The 17,584-nt window shown below is 54.8% G+C and overlaps 2 protein-coding genes across 3 annotated transcripts; one reads left to right on the top strand and one right to left on the bottom strand.

Annotated features, from left to right (window-relative positions):
* Positions 1 to 362: 362 nt before the first annotated feature.
* Positions 363 to 4,094, bottom strand: SULT2B1 (sulfotransferase family 2B member 1). Its single transcript, XM_010300464.2, has 7 exons — positions 3,913 to 4,094; positions 3,029 to 3,203; positions 2,524 to 2,732; positions 2,004 to 2,130; positions 1,410 to 1,504; positions 1,142 to 1,322; positions 363 to 712 (listed from the first exon to the last, which is right to left on the bottom strand). Exons 2-7 carry the CDS (start codon positions 3,162 to 3,164, stop codon positions 597 to 599), a joined length of 864 nt encoding a protein of 287 aa, XP_010298766.1. The 5' UTR covers positions 3,165 to 3,203; positions 3,913 to 4,094; the 3' UTR covers positions 363 to 596.
* Positions 4,095 to 8,563: 4,469 nt separating this feature from the next.
* On the top strand, positions 8,564 to 16,104 carry LOC104633537 (uncharacterized). 2 transcript variants are annotated; one of them, XM_075738523.1, is made up of 4 exons: positions 8,564 to 8,683; positions 10,016 to 10,228; positions 12,074 to 12,266; positions 13,266 to 16,104. In XM_075738523.1, the coding sequence occupies exons 3-4, from the start codon at positions 12,248 to 12,250 to the stop codon at positions 14,948 to 14,950; spliced, it is 1,704 nt and encodes a 567-aa protein (XP_075594638.1). In that variant the 5' UTR covers positions 8,564 to 8,683; positions 10,016 to 10,228; positions 12,074 to 12,247; the 3' UTR covers positions 14,951 to 16,104. The 2 variants fall into 2 exon arrangements, with proteins under 2 accessions (XP_075594638.1, XP_010298080.2); XM_010299778.2 differs by lacking the exons at positions 8,564 to 8,683; positions 10,016 to 10,228 and having other exon boundaries at positions 10,244 to 12,266.
* The last annotated feature ends 1,480 nt before the right edge of the window (positions 16,105 to 17,584 follow it).

Here is a 17,584-nt window from a genome sequence, read left to right as displayed (position 1 = left end):
TTTTTCTTAAATATGTTATCCTAGAGGCACTACCACCATCGCTGATGGGCTCGGCCTTGGCCAGTGATGGGTCTGTCTTGGAGCCGGCTGGCATTGGCTCTGTCAGACACAGGGGAAGCTTCTGGCACCTTCTCACAGAAGCCACCCCCTGTAGCCCCCTGCTACCAAAACCTTGCCATGCAAACCTAATACAAAGTGATATGACAAGAGGAAATGGCCTCGAGTTGTGCCAGGGGAGGTTTAGATTGGATATTAGGAAAAATTTCTTCACTGAAACAGTTGTCAATCACTGGAACAGGCTGCCCAGAGAACTGGTTGAGTCACCATCCCTGGAGGTATTTAAAAGGCATGTAGACGTGGCACTTAGGGACATGGTTTAATGGTGGACTTGCAGTGTTAGGTTTACAGTTGGACTTGATGATCTCTTCCAACCTAAATGATTCTATGATTCTTTGAAATTAATTGCTTGCACGCTGAGGTTCAGTACCATTTTCAGCCCTGGGTACAACCCCCTCTGTCCAACAGCAGCAAGTTACCCCAGTTGCTGGTGGCTGGTTTATACCCAGTGGGCAGGTGGCTTCAGATAAGGACAAATCCTAATGCCTGTCCCAAGGAAAAGCCATGTTCAGGCCCCGCATCCTCTCCTGGTAGATCTTGTCGAAGGTCTCACTCTGTGCCACTGTGAAATGGTTCTCCCAGTCCCCGCAGATGCCTGAGGAAGAAGCGTTTTGGGCTCTGAGCCCACCTCAGCACGCAACCCCCCCTTCTGCTCTGTAGGCACAAGGGGAGAGGCTCAGCTCTTGGGTCCAGCTACCACCATGAGGGGGCTGTCCAAAATGACAGATGAACCCCATCCCTGGAAACATTCAAGGTCAGGTTGGACAGGGCTCTGAGCAACCTGATCTAGTTGAAGATTTCCCTGCTCATTGCAGGGAGGTTGGACTAGATGACCTTTAAAGGTCCCTTCCAACCCAAACTATCCTATTATTCTATCCCATGATTCTATGGACCCCATTCTTCAGACCCAAATGCACTGTGAAGTGGCTCTCCAAGACACCATTGCTCTGGTTGTCCTCATGGGGAAGGACACCTCATGGGGGAGGTCTCCGTGAGGTGTTGTGATGGGATCCTTCTTGCTCACCCTTCCTCAGGAACTGGCCCTTCGTCTGGTCCATGATGTCTGCAGGAAGCAGGACGGAGTTGCACATTGGGTTCTGCCGCATGGCCGTGAAGGACGCATTTTGCACCACTGATGAGATGGCCTCATCATCCAAATCCTGCCCCAGAAACCGGCAGAGACGTCTCACACTGCCACGCAGGTCCTGGAGGGACAGACAGAGCCTGTTAACACCAAGTGGCTTGTGACACACCAGCCCATTTGAAGTTGAAGTGTCTGCCTAGGTGACTACCTGCTTCAGCTCTTCATAGGTGATGAAGAAGAAATTCTCCATGTCCTTCATCTCCATCCAGCCTCGGACGTGTTCGAACCAGGAGCCATGGGGCACTGATGGGAAGCAAAAGGCAGTAGGTCAGGGCAGCGGATGTGCAAGGCTGAGGAGGGTTCACACAAGGTTGGGAGCAGAGCAGCCATGATGCAGGACAGAGCAACGGTGTCCAGGGAGCAGGTGGGACTGGGAGGTTCAGCTGCAATTGCAGGTCAGCAATGGATTCTTCTCCAGCCACCTCCACAGTGGGAAGAGGCTGAGGCTAGAGGTGTGCAAGGCTCATAGGCAAGGTCCTGACAGGGCTTTACAGGGTTTTTTGGCCAAGAGTCCCTGAAGACATCTGAAGTCTGCAGAAGGCAGGGAAATCTGCCTTCCATCTGCTTCAAAGCACAACAGGATGTTGTGGACCTCTGTGTCTCTCCACACAGAAGCACTCACCTTTCTCCTGTGGCAAGCCTGGCTTCACAGCCATCGTCAGTGGACAGTAGCAAAAGACCCTTAAGTGATGGAAGACACCACCCACCCCTGTGCCCAGAGTAAGCCCCAAACCACACTCACACTCTCCATTCAGAAAGTCCCTCAGGAACTGCTCAAAGGATGTAGGATCCTCATAGCTGTTGCACATCTTGGAAAAGTAGTAGTAGGAGACAACAACATCTCGAGGATCCCGTAGGGTGTAAATAACCTGGGGTAGAGTGGGTACAGGAGTGACACGCTCCCAGTAGGGGAAGGGGAGTTGCAGGCCCTGGCACTGGGGTAGATCTGAAAATGGAGGGGTCTGCTACACAAGAACCAACTCTGTGCTAGACTCTGTCACGTAGACCTTGGGCAGGGATGTCCATGAACACACAAGTCCCGTAGAGCCCTGGAGACTCTCCAAAATATCCAGGAGGGGAAGGATGTGAGATGAGGATCTGCATATTTCCATCTGGAGGGCACAGAGGACACCGACCAATCTCCTAGGCCAACATCAAGGTCCTCACCCAACACCCCTCACTCCAAGGTTCCCCAGATCCTGGGCAATGGTCTTCCCAGCACCCCTGTCCCCCTTCAAGCTTTGCATGGGTGCCCATCACACCTTGGCACTGGAATGGGAGAAGGACTTGGGGAAGATGTGCCTGGGGAGGTGGCAGGTCAGCAGGCGAGGCGAGGGGTAGCTGAGGGCTGACTCCAGACCCAGACGGGTTGAAAACCAGGGCATGCGGTCAGAATTGAGGACAGCTTGGCTCCAGCCAGGGCAGCCACGGCTACGAATGAGGCTCAGGATCTCGGTCATCCACACGGTGCCTGCCAGGGAAAGCAGAGATGCCGGGCAGAGGACCTTGCCTGGGGGTCAGGATGGGAGGACCTCTCTGTGCCACGGCTCCATGGTCAGCAGCACCCTTAGCACTGAGTCTGTGTTGAAGAGATGGTGCTGCCCTGCCCATGTACAACCACTGCGGTAAAAAAACCCCAAAACATTCCTGTTCCCCACCATAAGAGAAGATTCACCCTCTGAACAACACCTGGAGATGTTTCCAAAGCCCTCACCCCTCTCCTGCCCCTCTCCATCCTTCGCCAGTCCCTCAGTCCACCCCTCGTACCAGACTTGGGGTAGGTGACATTGAAGATGTCATCATCCCGCACCAGGAACTCATTGTGAGTGAAACTCAGGCTGTGCTCAGAGTTGTAGGCAGGAGGGAATTTAATGCCTTCATACGTCACGTAGTGGACCGGCATCACACCTGGGTGGGGATGGGGTGCTGCAGTTCTGCACCACTGTGATGGGGAGGGAGAGAGATGGGGTAAGGGTGCTGATGGCAGGTCAAGAAACCTCTCTCCCCCATAGCAGGTCCCAAACAGAGGCTCCATCCCCTGATGCTGGGGATATGGGATGTGTATTATGGGATAACCCACCCAGATACTCTCCAGTCATTGAACCATAGAATGGTTTGGGCGGGAAGGGACTTAAACACCATCCAGTTCCAGCTCCCTGCCATGGGCCAGGACACCCTCCATCAGCCCAGGTTGTCCAAATCCCATCCAGCCTGGCCTTGAACACTTCCAGGGATCCAGGGGCAGCCACAGCTTCTCTGGACAACCTGTGCCAGGGCCTCAGCACGCTCACAGTAAAGAATTTCTGCCTCAGATCTCATCTCAATCGACCCTCCTTCAGCTTCAGGCCATTCCCCCTGTCCTGTCACTCCCTGACCTTGTCAACAGTCCCTCTCCAGCTTTCCTGTAGCCCCTTTAGGGACTGGAAGGTGCTCTAAGGTCTCCCTGGAGCCTTCTCTTCTCCAGGGTGAACAACCCCAAATCTCTCAGCCTTTCTATATAGGAAAGTCCTTCCTCATGGGGACCCTACCTCAAAAGCAGGTTGTGAGGATGGGGGACTGCTGCCTCGTAGGGTGTTTAAGGAGCTCTACAGCTAAATTCCTGCTAAGGGACCAAGCTCCCATCTCCCTCCCCTTGCTGCCCCAGTGTTTACCTGCCCTCACAGCCTGGAGGGGTGTGAAGCAGCCACTGTTGCAGGATCTCTAGCCCGCCAGGTGGACAGGAGGTAGAACTTCCCTGTGTGGTAGCCAAAACCCAGCTTTGCTCTGCTCCAGGAGCGACAGGTCCTCGGAGGGAGAATAAAAAGGAGGAGGGAAAGGTTTGCTATCCTTGTGCCACCATTCTGGAGCAATGATTAACAAGATCCAAAGTCCAGCAGGCATCCCTTCCCCCTTTGGGAGCACGGCGGGGTGGGAAGCCGGTGGTCTGTGTCCCCTGCCCTGAACCCCAAGAACCCCACTTTTCTCCCATGCCCCTACGAATTCCCACCTAACCCTCTCCCTTTTCATCCAAATACACTATTAAATGATTTTCACTGAGCTGAAGATCCTTTCCCAGTAAAACCCAGTAATTTTAAAAAATCCATTAAAAAATGGATTATTATAATGGCTCATTAAAAGAAAAAAAAAAAGTCCCTCCAGAAAAGGCAGAGATGCTGCTACAGCAATAAGGAATGGGGCAGATCTTCTTTGTCATTAAAAACCTCCATGATTGCAGTACATGGAGAGGAAGAGCAGAAGTCCTTCCTCCACTGAGGCACTATATGGTCTGCTGTATATCCAAGGACAGGGAACTTTAATGCCATTAATTAGAAGCAACCAACGCCTCTTGTAAATACGGCAGCCATGCAGTCATCGGCAAAATTAGAAGTATTTTCTACATGTTCCCCTAGGAGTGCAGCAAGTATTCAGCTTTCTTGCAAAAGGACTGCTCTTTTGAAAACTTTAGGTAATGCGATATGCTGATAAAAGCAGACTGAAAAATAAATCCATGAGGTGTGTGCAGAGTTTGAGAAGTGGCAAATATTGGCTTTGAGCGGCATAGGACACTTGTTTTTTTAAGACAACCAACTAAAGCAGCAATTTCCCTTTCGATCCTGCTTTGTTTTCCAAGCAAACAGGAGAGAAAATGGGATTAAGAAATGTTTAAACACTTCAAAGAGGAATGTTAACCCACCTCTGGGTAGGAGGTTAATGGTGGAAGTGGGAAATTAAAGTAACCCATCACCTTCCCTGCTTTGAGTTAAGAAATAAATTAAGCAAAACTAAAGACTACAGGGAAAACCTCAAAGTATTACCATTTTTTCTTTCTTTGCAATCTGAGTGGGTATCTGCATTTTTCAGAGCAGCCCTAAAAGAAATTTATCTGCTTTTTTATATAATCAACAGTTAATAAATAACTGTAGGTTTGCCCACCTCCAAAAAGTAAGCATACTAGCCTAAATAATTATTAAACATTAGGTAACAAATATGTTTGTAAACACCTTGGCATGGATGAATTTGTTAGTTAAAAAATGGCATCATCTGTATTTTAGAAATACATAGATCATCATACTCAAAGGCATTAAAATATTGTAAGCAGTGTTCGCTTAGTTAAGATATAGAGAAAACAAACAGAAAAAAATATTAAGTGTTAGATATTTTTAAATCTTCTTCTTAAAAAAACCCATCCATATTACTGGGGAAAAAAGAAAAAAAGAAAAGAAAAGAAAGGATTTTAAACTGCAGCCAGGCCATTTAAGTTAAACTTTAAGGAAAAGCCTGTGATTATACAGATTGACAAGTATTAAAAACATTAACACACAACAATTCCAGATCAAATATTTGAAAGCTAAGAATGAATTTATGCATGCTAGCCTTTTATAACATAGTGATGAGGTATGACTATATTAAATTAATTTCTTCAGCACTAGGAAATCCCAAACTTACCCAAACCAGAATCCACAGCAATTTAGAATGAATCAAAATTAGTTACTTAATCAAAGTTATCACTTTAAAATTAATTAAAGTAGAAACAGAGGAGTGAAGTCTTGTTAAAGAAAACCCATTTGTGATAAAGTGGAACAGAAATCGAACACGTCATGCTTTCCAGGGGCCTGTGCAATTCCTCTGCTGCTGCAGCTCGAACAAAACATTGTCCCCAGTTGGGTGGAAAATCAGAAATAAATAAATAAAGCAGCAAAAATCGTAGACTCATAGAATGATTTGGGTTGGAAGGGACCTCAAAGATCATCTAGTTCCAACCCCCCTGCTGCAGGCACGGACACCCTCCACTAGACCATGTTGCCCAAAGCCTCATCCAACCTGGTCTTTAACACTGCCAGGGATGGGACCTCTACAACCTTTCTGGGCAACCTGTTCCAGTGCCTCACCACTCTCACAGTAAAGAATTTCTTCCTAACATCTAAGCTAAATTGTCCCTCCTTCAGCTTGAACCCATCCCCCCTTGTCCTGTCACTACACTCCCTGATAAACAGGCCCTCACCATCTTTCCTGTAGGCCCCTTCAGGTACTGGAAAGCCGCAATTAGATCTCCCCGGAGCCGCCTTTTCTCCAGGCTGAACAACCCCAACTCTCTCAGCCTGTCCTCATAGCAGAGGTGCTCCAGCCCTCTGATCAGCTTTGTGGCCTCCTCTGGACTCGCTCCAACAGCTCCATGTCTCTCCTGTACTGGGGCCCCCAGAGATGGACACAGTAATGCAGGTGGGGTCTCACCAGAGTGGAGTAGAGGGGCAGGATCCCCTCCCTCGACCTGCTGGTCACACCTCTTTTGATGCAGCCCAGGACACGGTTGGCTTTCTGGGCTGCAAGCGCACACTGCTGGGTCATGTTGAGCTTTTCATCAATCAACACCCCCAAGTCCTTCTCCTCAGGGCTGCTTTCAATCCATTCCTCACCCAGCCTACAGCTGTGCTTGTGATTGTGCCAACCCACGTGCAGGACCTTGCACTTGGCCTTGTTGAACTTCATATGGTCTGCATGGGCCCACCTCTCAAGCCTCTCAAGGTCCCTCTGGATGGCAGCAAGTTGCTCTGCAACACAGGTGGTCCAAACAACCTGGGGAGATGTGGGGACATTGCTCATCTGGGTCGATTGCACTGGGCACCTCCAAAGACCTCCTTCACCTCCTCCAACTGGTTATTTGCAACCTTGGTTGGCCTTTTTTTCTTTCTAATTTTTTGAAATACGGTGTTTTCAACCAGCGCCTGCGTTTCTTTCCCTGCTTGGTGCAGCTCCAAGTAGCTTTGTGTCTCCTTGTTTGCTTTGCCTCCTGGCAAACTTAAAGAGCTGCATGATCCATGGGTCCCTTGAATCGCTTCCAGCCGTTTCAAACCAACAGCAAGTATTTGAGCTCTTTGAAAATGTTTGCCCAAGGGCTGACAGTGACTGCGTTCTTGGTTTATCTTGAGTCTCCTGCATTGCCACCTTGGCAGATGAAGGTAGGGTTGGGTGGTAGGAAGATCTCAGAGCTTCCCCACAGTGAATCCCAAAGGACCAGTTGGGTTAGCAGGGTGACGACCTGAAGACATGAACCCTTCAGGGTTATGCAGGGTTACGCATCTCCTTTCTACGATGAGGTGGTGAAACACTGGCACAGGTTGCCCAGAGAGGTGGTAGATGCCCCATCCCTGGAATCATTCAAGGACAGGTTGGATGGGGCTTTGGGCAACCTGATCTAGTTGATGTCCTTGCACGTGACGGGCAGGCACTGGTTGATCTTCAAAGGTCCCTCCCACCCCAAACCATTCCGTGACTCCATGATTCTACTTCCCGTGTCTCTGTTTCATCGCCAGGGTCAGGCCCCGTTCTGTGTCTCCTCATCTTCACCGACCAGGAGATGCTGCCCCAGCGCCAAGGACGGGGGCAGCCGGGACGAGCCTGGTGAGGCCCAGGCAGCACCTACAGCGTGGTTGCAAGGTGAGGAGCTTGGCCTTGCTCCGTGGGGGACCCCTCTCTGCACACACGTGCTCCCTGCCATGCAACACACGTCTCCATGTGCAAACACACGTGCTCCAAGAACGTCCCTGCATTGCACGTGTGCCCCCCCCATGCACACCCATGTGCTCCAGGCACGTGTGTCCCCATGCACAGACACGTGCTCCAGCTGTGTCCCTGCACTGCACGTGTGCATCCCCAAGCATGTGCCTCCATTGCACAGAAGTGTCACCACACGCACGTGAGTCTCTATGCACACAGACATTCCAGGCAGGTCCCTGCATTGCACACGCGTGTCCCCACGCCCACACGTGCGCTCCAGGCACAGCCCCGCATTGCACACGCGCGTCCCCACACGCACACGCATGTCCCCACACCTACACATGTGCTCCACGCACGTCCCCGCATTGCACATGCCTGTCCCCGTGCGCACACACGCGCTCCAGGCACATCCCCACATTGCACACGCGTGTCTCCGCGCCCGCACACGTGCTCCAGGCACGCCCCCGCGTTGCACATGCGTATCCCCACACGCACACATGTGCTCCAGGCATGCCCCTGCATTGCACACGCGTGTCGCCACACACACACGCGCATCCCCACACTCACACATGCGCTCCAGGCACGCCCCCGCATTGCACACGCGTATCCCCACACTCACACATGCGCTCCAGGCACGCCCCCGCATTGCACACGCGTGTCGCCACACACCCACGCGTATCCCCGCGCCCACACACGCGCTCCAGGCACGCCCCCGCATTGCACACGCCTGGCCCCGCACGCGCCCCAGCCCACAGCCCCGCGCATGCGCACAGCCCCCCGCTCAGCTCCCCACACCGCCTCTCGGCTCCGCACCGTGCGCATGCGCCTTCCTTCGCCCCCGCCCCGCCCCCGGAAGTGGCGTTGCCGCGCAGCGCGGAGCGCGGCCGGAAGTGGGTCTGGGGGAGGCGTTGGGCTGCGGCACCGGCCGGGGGGCAGCGGCGGGGCCCGGTGAGCGGGGGGCGGCGGTACCGGGGGACAAAGAGCCCACGGTGGTTCCGGAGGGAGGGGGAGGCCGGGGGGGGACGACTGTGGTACCGGCGGGGTGGCGTTGGGAAATGGCTGGGGGTTGGCGGTGATAGTGGGGAGGGTCTGGTTGATACTGGGGGGGGGAACTGGGGCGTCCGAGGGGGCTGGTTGTGCTGGCGTGGGGGAAGGGATGAGATGGGAGGGCCGGTGTTGGTACTGGGAGGGGACTGGGGCGTACTGGGAGGGGTGAGGGCAGTGAGGGGGGCGTCTGTCTGATACTGGGGGGGACTGGGGTGTGCTGGGAGGGTGTGGTGGTAAGGGGGTGGGGGAGGGCAGTGAGACTAGGGGGTCTGGTTGGTACTGGGGGGACTGGGACATGCTGGGGGGGTCTGGCTGGAATGGGGGAAGGGGAGGTCATTGAGATGTGAGGGTCTGGTTGATTCTGGAAGGGATTAGGGCGTACTGGGAGGGACTGGCTGCAATGGCGTGTGGGGAGGGCAATGAGAGGGTCTGGCTGATACTGGGGGGGACTGGGACATGCTGGGGGGTCTGGTTGTAACGGGAGTGTGGCATGAAATGAAAGAGTCTGGTTGATACTGGGAAGACTGGGACATGCTGGAGAGTCTGGTTGTAATGGGGATGGGAGAGGACGGTGAGATGCAGGAGCCTGGTTGATACTGGGAGGGATTGGGGCATACTGGGGGAGTCTGGTTGTAATGGGCATGGGGGAGAGCAGTGAGATGAGAAGGTCTGGTTATACTGGGAGGGGGGATGGTTGTAATGGGGATTGAGGATGAGACGAGAGTTTGGTTGATACTGGGGAGGGCTGGGGCATACTGGGAGTTTCTGGTCGTAGTGGGTTTTGGGAGGCGGATGTGACGGGAGTGTCTGGGGTGGTACCAGGGGAGACTGGGACATGCTGGGATGGCTTGTGCTGTTCTTGGGGAGGGCGATATCAGGATATGCACGGAGGATCCTTGTTGATACTGGGGGAAAACTGGGCCACGCTGGGAGTATCTGGGGTGTTCTGGGGGATGGAAAAGGGGTGAAGGGCTGGGCTGGGGGGAGAGTCCTGGCCATTCCACCGGCACTGGGGATGCTGGGTGGGCTGGGGGTGTTGCTGACACTACTGGGGGGGTGAAAAAATCGTGTATTTTTGGCCCAGCAGCTCCTACACAGCTGCAGTTGGAGCCTTTTCCGCTGCAGCAAATTCCTCCATTGCTGTTTATTGCCTCTTTGCTCCCACACTGGCCCCGGCCCTCCATTGAAATTATTCTTTTTCCCTTCCCGACATATTTTTTCGCTTTTATTTAGAGCCTGCGGGCAGCAATTCCTTCACGACTACACTCGATACACCCACATCTTGCTCCGTGGGTAGGACCGGTCGCTCCGATCAGTATCGTTACTCTCTCCAAAATGGGAACTCACCGTCATCCTGTCTTCACCCAAGCTGTTTTCACCTGGGTTCGGCTCAGCCGCAACGCTGCCCGCCCAGGGCATACCTCTCTTGCTGCCTTTTAGGAGCAAGTAAGCTTTTTTGGGACCCTTGTGGTCATCTGTCTCAGGCTGAACCCCCCAAATCTTCTCTGCTTTGGCACATAGAGGCTCCGCTCCAGCAGACACTTGCTGTTTTTTCCCCGAAATATGTCGCCTTGCCGCCCTTGTGCTTTTCTTGCTTTGCCCCTTTCTGTTCCTCTGGCTTGTGAGGTCCACGGGTGCTGCCTGTACGCTTTGATCCCTTCCCCAAGAGCAGACCCCTCCAAAACCCCTTGGTTTAAACCAACTGGTGGTGTTGGATCCCTCCTGGCCCCCAGTAAGTCCAGCATCTCGTCCCACTCCTCTCCCAACTAACAACCCCCCACTGTGGCAGGCCTCAAGGGGCACCCACGTAGCTGTACCTAGAGCTGCGGCAGGTAGGGAAACCCTAAAACCCATTGGTGACACTGCCATAGCTATCACACAGCACCAGAAAACACCAGATTTATCATCCTGCCTGAATTCACGGTGGCGAGTGAGCCGGGACGTGCTGGATGTCCAGACAGCAGCAAAGGCAGCCTTAATATTTGCCTTTTTCAGAACCAGGGAAGCATGTTTCCAACAAAACGGCGGGCATGGGGCTCTTCCCCACCTGCTTGTGCAAGTCTCCTCCTCCGTGTCCCGCTGTGTTCATGTCCTGCTCCCAGCCTGTTCTGTGCCATCCCATTCCACCCCCGCAGGCCATTCCCTCTTTTAACACCTGGATTTGAGAGCAGGGGGACCCGAGGCTGCAGGTTTGTTCTCCCCTCTGGTTGCGGGGGGCTTTCTGTTCCCCCTGCCCAGTGTCACCCTGAAGTCTCAACCCAAAGGGAAGGGCTCCACAGCCCCCTGGGCGAGAAATGGTCAAATCCATCCCAGAAAGGCGAGCATGCCCCGGGAGAGGGTAATCCTGAGACTTCTTCTCAGCTTCTGGTGTTACTTGTGCAGTAAAGACTCAGGGCTGAGCAATTTAAACAACAACAGGAGCATCTTGTGAGTGCCTGTCCCAGCAGGGAGCCGAAAGTGTCTCAGTTCACCTAAATAAGGATTTCTGCTGGTACGGGGTTTTTATTGGCTTTTATCTACATCTGTCGTTCTCACTTATTCAACTTGCTGTCCACTTTAGCCTTTTCTATTTGTAATATATTCAACTGTCATCTTCATCTCTCTTTTCAATGTGCAATTCCTTGGCTTTGCTTTACCAGGGTGTTCCATCCCGGTGTTCTTGCGTTACCCTTTGGACTGACTTTACTCACTCTGTGCTGGCAAGACCAAATCGCTCCTGGGCACCCTCTTGCTTTGGTCACGAATTCCCTTCTCCACTCCTTTCGACCTGGCCAGGGGTGGGAGGTGTGGGCGAGCAGCAATGTTTCTTGGAGCACCTTTTACTCGTTAAGCTTTAATGGGATCAAAGTGGTTATTAATAGCATTAAGCTCATTCCTCCCTAGCTCGCCATCTTGCCTTCCTTTGCAGTTGTCTGGTTGAAGCTCCATCCCCAGCTGCGATACCATCCCACTGGTATCGGGGTGCTGGGGGGTTCAGAAAACCCCTCGGAAAGACCTTGTTGTGTCACTGGCTGTCTGTAATCCCACAAACTCCCGTCCATGTCTAGCAGCCACCGAGTTATACCAAATTACATCCCCCATCACAAATGCCAGTGCAGTCCGGTGGCCTTGGACAGACTCAGCGATGTCTTTGTGTCAGAGTTTATCGGTTTTTGCAGGTCCAACCGTACCAGCAGGTCTCCAGCACTTAGCCGTACTTGGGAGGCTTTGGCATGCTGCCTTCCCAGCCCGTACCTTTCCTCTCTTCTGCTTTTTACTCTCTGGCAGCTGTTTCCCTGCTCACGCCCACAGGAGCCCCTTCTTGGGTGCCTTTAGGGCAGTTTTGTGTCTGGCTTTGTGGCAGCTTCCTCGCCATGTTGGCATCGGGTCGGTGGGAGCGCTCTCCTCTGTGCAACGTGGTGCTTGGAGGCTCTTAAAGCATCTGCTGCTCCTGATGTCCCCTCCGTCCCGCTGCCTCTCACCAGGATGTCTCCAGACATGGAAGGTGAGACTGAACCACCTGAATTTAGCTGTTTGTGACGAGGAGCTCCTTGTTTTAGCTGGTCACTCTTTGCCTGTGCATCAGGCCCTTGCAGGGTGTGATTTCATGCGGAGTTTCAGGAGATGGATTGGGCTTCAGCCTTTGTCCCCTCCCTTGACTAAACTGATCCACATGCAGTGTCCCGAATGGGGACAGCGAATCCAGCCCAGGGGATCCCCAAGGTGAATATCAGAGCCTGGCGTCTCTTGTCGAGCTGTGCAACTGCTGAACAGGCTCTGGAGGTATCAGTGGGCTTGGATGGAGCCTGGAGAAACACTGGCCTGAGAGAGAAACATTTGTTGAGAAGGTGATCTGAAAAATCACCCTGATATGCTCTGGAGCCAAGTCATGCTGATAAATCCCCAGGAGCTGGGGCCTGAATCTCTCCGTGCATCCACCGGCTGTGCCTGAGGCAGGGCTGACAGCTCCTTGTTACATATACAAGGGGTCGCGTAGGTGCTTGGGAACACCGAGCACCCTCTGAGGAGCTTTTCAAACCCCTGCCTGGAAGGTGCCGGCCAGCCAGTATGGCCCTCGATGGCTGGGGACACGGTTGAGGCTGGTCGCTTGGTTATTGCTCTGACCAGGTAACTATGAGCAGGCCCTGCGAGGGAGTGAATTGCTCCCTGCTATGGATAGCAGCTGGTTTTGGGTGCTAGTAACAGGCTTACGGGTAAAAAGTCTAAGTACCCATCTGGGCTGTTGCTGTGGCATTAGGACTGCCTGCACCTCGACTCCCTGAAGGGGAAAGGGAGTGGGGATGCTAGGGTTTACAAACTGTTGAGTCTGTCTCTGCCTCCTTCTCTCTGTCTCTAGAGTCTCCCTCCCTTCCTTGTATATCTGCATCTCTCTGACCTCCCTCTGTGCTGCTGCCACCCAAGTCTTCATCTTCACGCCTCCTCCCTCACCATCCTGCTTCAGCCCGTTGCTCCTCTCATGCTCTGTCCTTTCTCATTTTTGCAGGGGCTGCCATGGAAGGGCAGCTGGGTCCTCCAGCCTGCGAGCCCCCCTTTTCCCAGAGGCTCTCCCCCCTTTCTGAAGGAGATAGGCCTGAAGGTGAAGAAGAGCAGGAGGAGGCTCAGGAGGAGGACACAGCTGGGGTGCAGCCAAGAGAAGAGCAGGGGGAAGGCTCCCCAGAGCGGCTGGGGCAAGCCTCTCCGCACCACTCGGGACGGTGCTGCCGCAGGCAAGGCTCTCTCTCCCCTCGGGGTGCAGGCAGGCCCTGCCAGAAGACTGGCGAAGGCGAGGGGGCTTCCCCATGCCACCAGGCGCTGGGGGAGCTGCGGCCATGCCGGCGGAAGCACCGGCTGTGCCTGAAGCCTGAGACAAGCCGAGCCCCCGCATCCCCAGGACGCGGGGAGAGTGCCGAGGAGCCAGGACCCTCCCAGGGGAAAAGGCTGCAGTTGATCTGGGGCCGGACGGGTGACTTCAGACAGAGGGAGATGGAGAATGGGCTGGAGGAGACACCACAGAGCAGTGAGGAAGAGGAGGAGAGACGGTCTCGGTCCTGCTCTCCTGAGCTGACTCTTTCTGATGATGCCCGTCCTAAGCCGGACTTTGTACAGCTGATTGATGAGCGCGGGATCTACTCCACTGCCAAGCTGGTCCTGGGGAGCACAGTGGGCGAGCTGGAGGAGGCAGCAGTGGGGCTGCCAACCCACCCGAAGCGGGGAGCGAGCGGCATCGGTGAGCTGGAGATCCGCGAGGTGATCGTGGACGAGAAGCCCTTCCAGTGCGGCGTCTGCGAGAAGGCCTTCAAGCGGGCCTGGGAGCTCTTCAGCCACGAGGTGGTACACAACGAGGAGCGTCCCTTTCGCTGCGACCTCTGCCAGGCCTCCTTCAAACGCCACTCGGACTTCAAAAGCCACCGACTGGTCCACACGGAGGAACGACCTTTCCGCTGCGAGCTCTGCGGCAAGCGCTTCAAGCGTTCCTCCAACCTCCAAGAGCACCGGCGCATCCACAGCGGTGAGCGTCCCTTCCGCTGCCCGCGCTGTGCCAAGAGCTTCAAGACCCCCTACGAGCTGCAGCGCCACGCGCTCACCCACTGTGCTGAGAAGCCCTTCAAGTGTGCCGACTGTGGGAAGGACTTCCCCACCTCCAACGCCCTCCTCCTCCACCAGCGCCAGCACTGCGATGACAAACCCCACGTCTGCGGGGTCTGTGGGAAGAAGTTCACCTACGGGCACAGCCTCAAGGTGCACGAGCGGGTGCACACGGGTGACCGCCCCTTCGTTTGCCCGCTCTGTGGCAAGGGCTTCAAGCAGTCCAACGCCCTCTCCTCCCACGAGCGAGTCCACACCGGTGAGCGCCCCTTTGTCTGCAAAACCTGTGGGAAGGCCTTCAAGCAGTCATCCTACCTGGTGATCCATGAGCGGGCACACACAGGGGAACGCCCTTACAAGTGCGAGGTGTGCGGGAAGGCCTTCGCCCGGCCCTCCTTGCTCCTCCAACACCACCGCGTACACAGCCAGGAGCGGCCCTACAAGTGCAGCTTCTGCCACAAGTTCTTCAAGGACCTGGCCTACCTGGCCGTGCACGAGAAGGTGCACACGGGCGAGACCCCCTACAAGTGCAGCGTCTGTGACAAGGGCTTCGCTCACCCCTCCAACCTGCTGCAACACCAGCGCGTGCACCGTGACGGCTGAGCCCCGGCGCGGCGAGCGCAGCCACGGTGTTGCCAGGCTGCGGTGGCTGTAAGCACGCCACCGCTGATCGCAGACAAGCCCCACGCTGGGGGACCCCGTGTGTGTGCCCAAGGACCAGTGCGGACTCCCCAAAAGCAGCGGTGCTTCTCCTGAGCTACAGCCCTTCGCCAAGCCTGGACCCGTGCCGTGCTCTCCTCCTCCCTCTGTGGGGGGTGATCCCAGCGGGACCCTCCCCAAGCCCGTGGGCCAGGGTGGCTGCAAGCTTCTGGCAGGCATGCCATGGCTCATGGCATGCCGTGGCTCGTGGCACACTGCCGGTGGGCAGGCAGGAGTCCTCTTCTTTGCCCTCGTGCGGGGAGGAGGGCTGAGATACCCCCCCCCTCCTTGAGTCATCCCAAGACCCCCTCCCCAGTCATCCCAGAGAGCATGGCTCAGCCTGGGCTGGGGGCTCCCGGGGAGTCGGGGCGTGCTGTTGCCTGCAGGAGGGGACAAACTTGCCTGTTTTTTGGGAGGGAGATACGACGATGGTACGGGCAGCGGAAAGGATTACGGGGAAGAGAGGAGCAGGCACCTCCCTCTCCCCCTGAAGTCTTTTGGGGTTCAAGTGTCCCGTCCATATCTCATGCTGCTGCTAATGACCTGGTTAATCATCCCCTTTTTTTCTGCCCCAGGGTGCTGGTGAGGCTGGTAGGGAGCAGAAGAGAGGGGGGGGACATGCTGCTGCCATCCACTTTGGGAGCCTCAGCAAGCGACACCCAGAGCTGTAAGTCCTCCAGCTGCTCCTGGGACTTTCCAGGCAGGAACCTGGATCAGGTATGGGCAAGTGAGACATGACCAGCACCGTGCATCATCATCATCCCCCTCTCGCTTCCCAGAGCTACCCCTGCGCTGCTGCCGGAGCCTGGATTTGTCCCCCCTCGGCTGATGGCTGCTGGGCAGAGGGTGGCACACGGACCTTTGCTTGTGAGGGCGAGACAGGAACCAAGTCCTTGCCCATACTGGTGCCCTTGTGCTTTCTCTTGGACTCCTGAAGATCCCGGGTCCCACCCTGTCCCCCTTTTCGTATGGTCCGTGTAGCGCTGGGAACTGGGGGGTGGGATGTGCGTGCTCCTCCGCGCTCTGCACACTAATTACAGGATGGTTATTTGACAACAGCTCTGTCTCATTGCCTCCTCTACCTCATGGCTGTGTCCAGCTGGGTCTTGACACGGGCTTTTCGTGCTGGTATAGTCCTTGGTGGTCTCACCTCCTTCCCGATACCTTCCCACCCAGTACTTTCTCCCAGCATCCTTCAGACATGGGCGAGAGGTCACCTGGCATGTGTTGCTGGCAGACATCATAAGGAGAGACCCACCAAATCCTGGGTGTGAGGTGGATCTCACACAATACTGCCAAGCCTGTACCCTGCAGAAGTTGGGTGCAAGATGGGCCAGCCAGATGCGTTTGGGATTCTGCCCCACAGCTTCCCAACTTCCTCTCACTTCAGCCCTTGAGACAGCAGTGGGGTAGCTCTGGCCTCTTTGTAAGGCTGTTCCTGGCTGCGAGTTTGATTTCAGGGTTGACCCAGTCCCTGAACGTCCAGCTGGTGGTGGACACATCTCAATAGGTTCCCATTGTGGGATCTGCTGTGTCTGCATGGTGGCAGGGAGAGGGGTTTGTACCTGCAGCTCTGGAAACAGACTGCCTGTGTGGTCCTTCATCCTTTAAGGCTTGGTGAGACACTGGAGGTGTCATATTGACCATGAAGCACTTGCATGATGCATGTTGTAGCAGCGGGGGCCCCTTCACCCCAACTACAGAGCAGAGGCAACTCCCCTTAGGCCATATCCCACCCAAACTCACCCGTTCCTTTAACTCGTGGTCCTGAGTAGAGGCGGGGAAATCTCGTAAAAAAGGAAAAGCTTGAGGATGTGGGATCTGGAGGACACCTGATTGCACTGGTAGCAGGAGGTGGCTGCCTTTGTAGTGTCATTTATGTCATTCCAGGTCTCTTCCATGTCACTTTTTTGCCTCTGCAGGTGTCTCGCACACCTGAAGGCACCTGCAGTGATGCGTATTGGCTCAGTAGGAGCAGCTGAATCAAGCACTCCAAATGGTTGATGGAGATCTGGGGTTGCATTCAACTCCCAAGGCCATCAGAGATGATCTGGGGTACCCAGGTGGCCTTCAGCTCCTCTTCCAGGAGAGCTTGCATCTCTTATAGTCCCTATGTCCTATATGCCAGCCCCCCATGAGTATCTGGGGTGATTGAGGGCATCTCAGGTGGCACTAGGGAGGTGGTCGCTAGACTCTGTGTGCTCTTGTGGTTGGACAACCTTTGATGGGCATCCTGCCCTGTGGGCATCCTGGAGGCCAAAGGCAGGTTTACCATCCTGATCTGCTGCATTTCAGAAGGGAGGAGAGGACCATCTCGTGGTTCAAGCCCAAGGGTGGCTGCTCCCAGAGATACCCATCTTGGAATTAAGGCTTTTCTCATGTGCTGGGATCATGTGTTGCATGGTCACCAGGCAATGGATAAGGTCACCAAGCCTTATGGCCTACACCAGCTTGGTAGTTGGCAAGGAAAGGGATGGCCTCACTGCTGGAGGAAATTATTTCAGGTTTTGTGCTGCTTGAATGTCCTGCAGACCACCT

Source organism: Balearica regulorum, chromosome 33 (assembly GCF_011004875.1).
Source record: "Balearica regulorum gibbericeps isolate bBalReg1 chromosome 33, bBalReg1.pri, whole genome shotgun sequence".
Classification (NCBI taxonomy): Eukaryota; Metazoa; Chordata; class Aves; order Gruiformes; family Gruidae; genus Balearica; species Balearica regulorum.
This window is presented reverse-complemented; position numbering and strand designations above follow the sequence as displayed.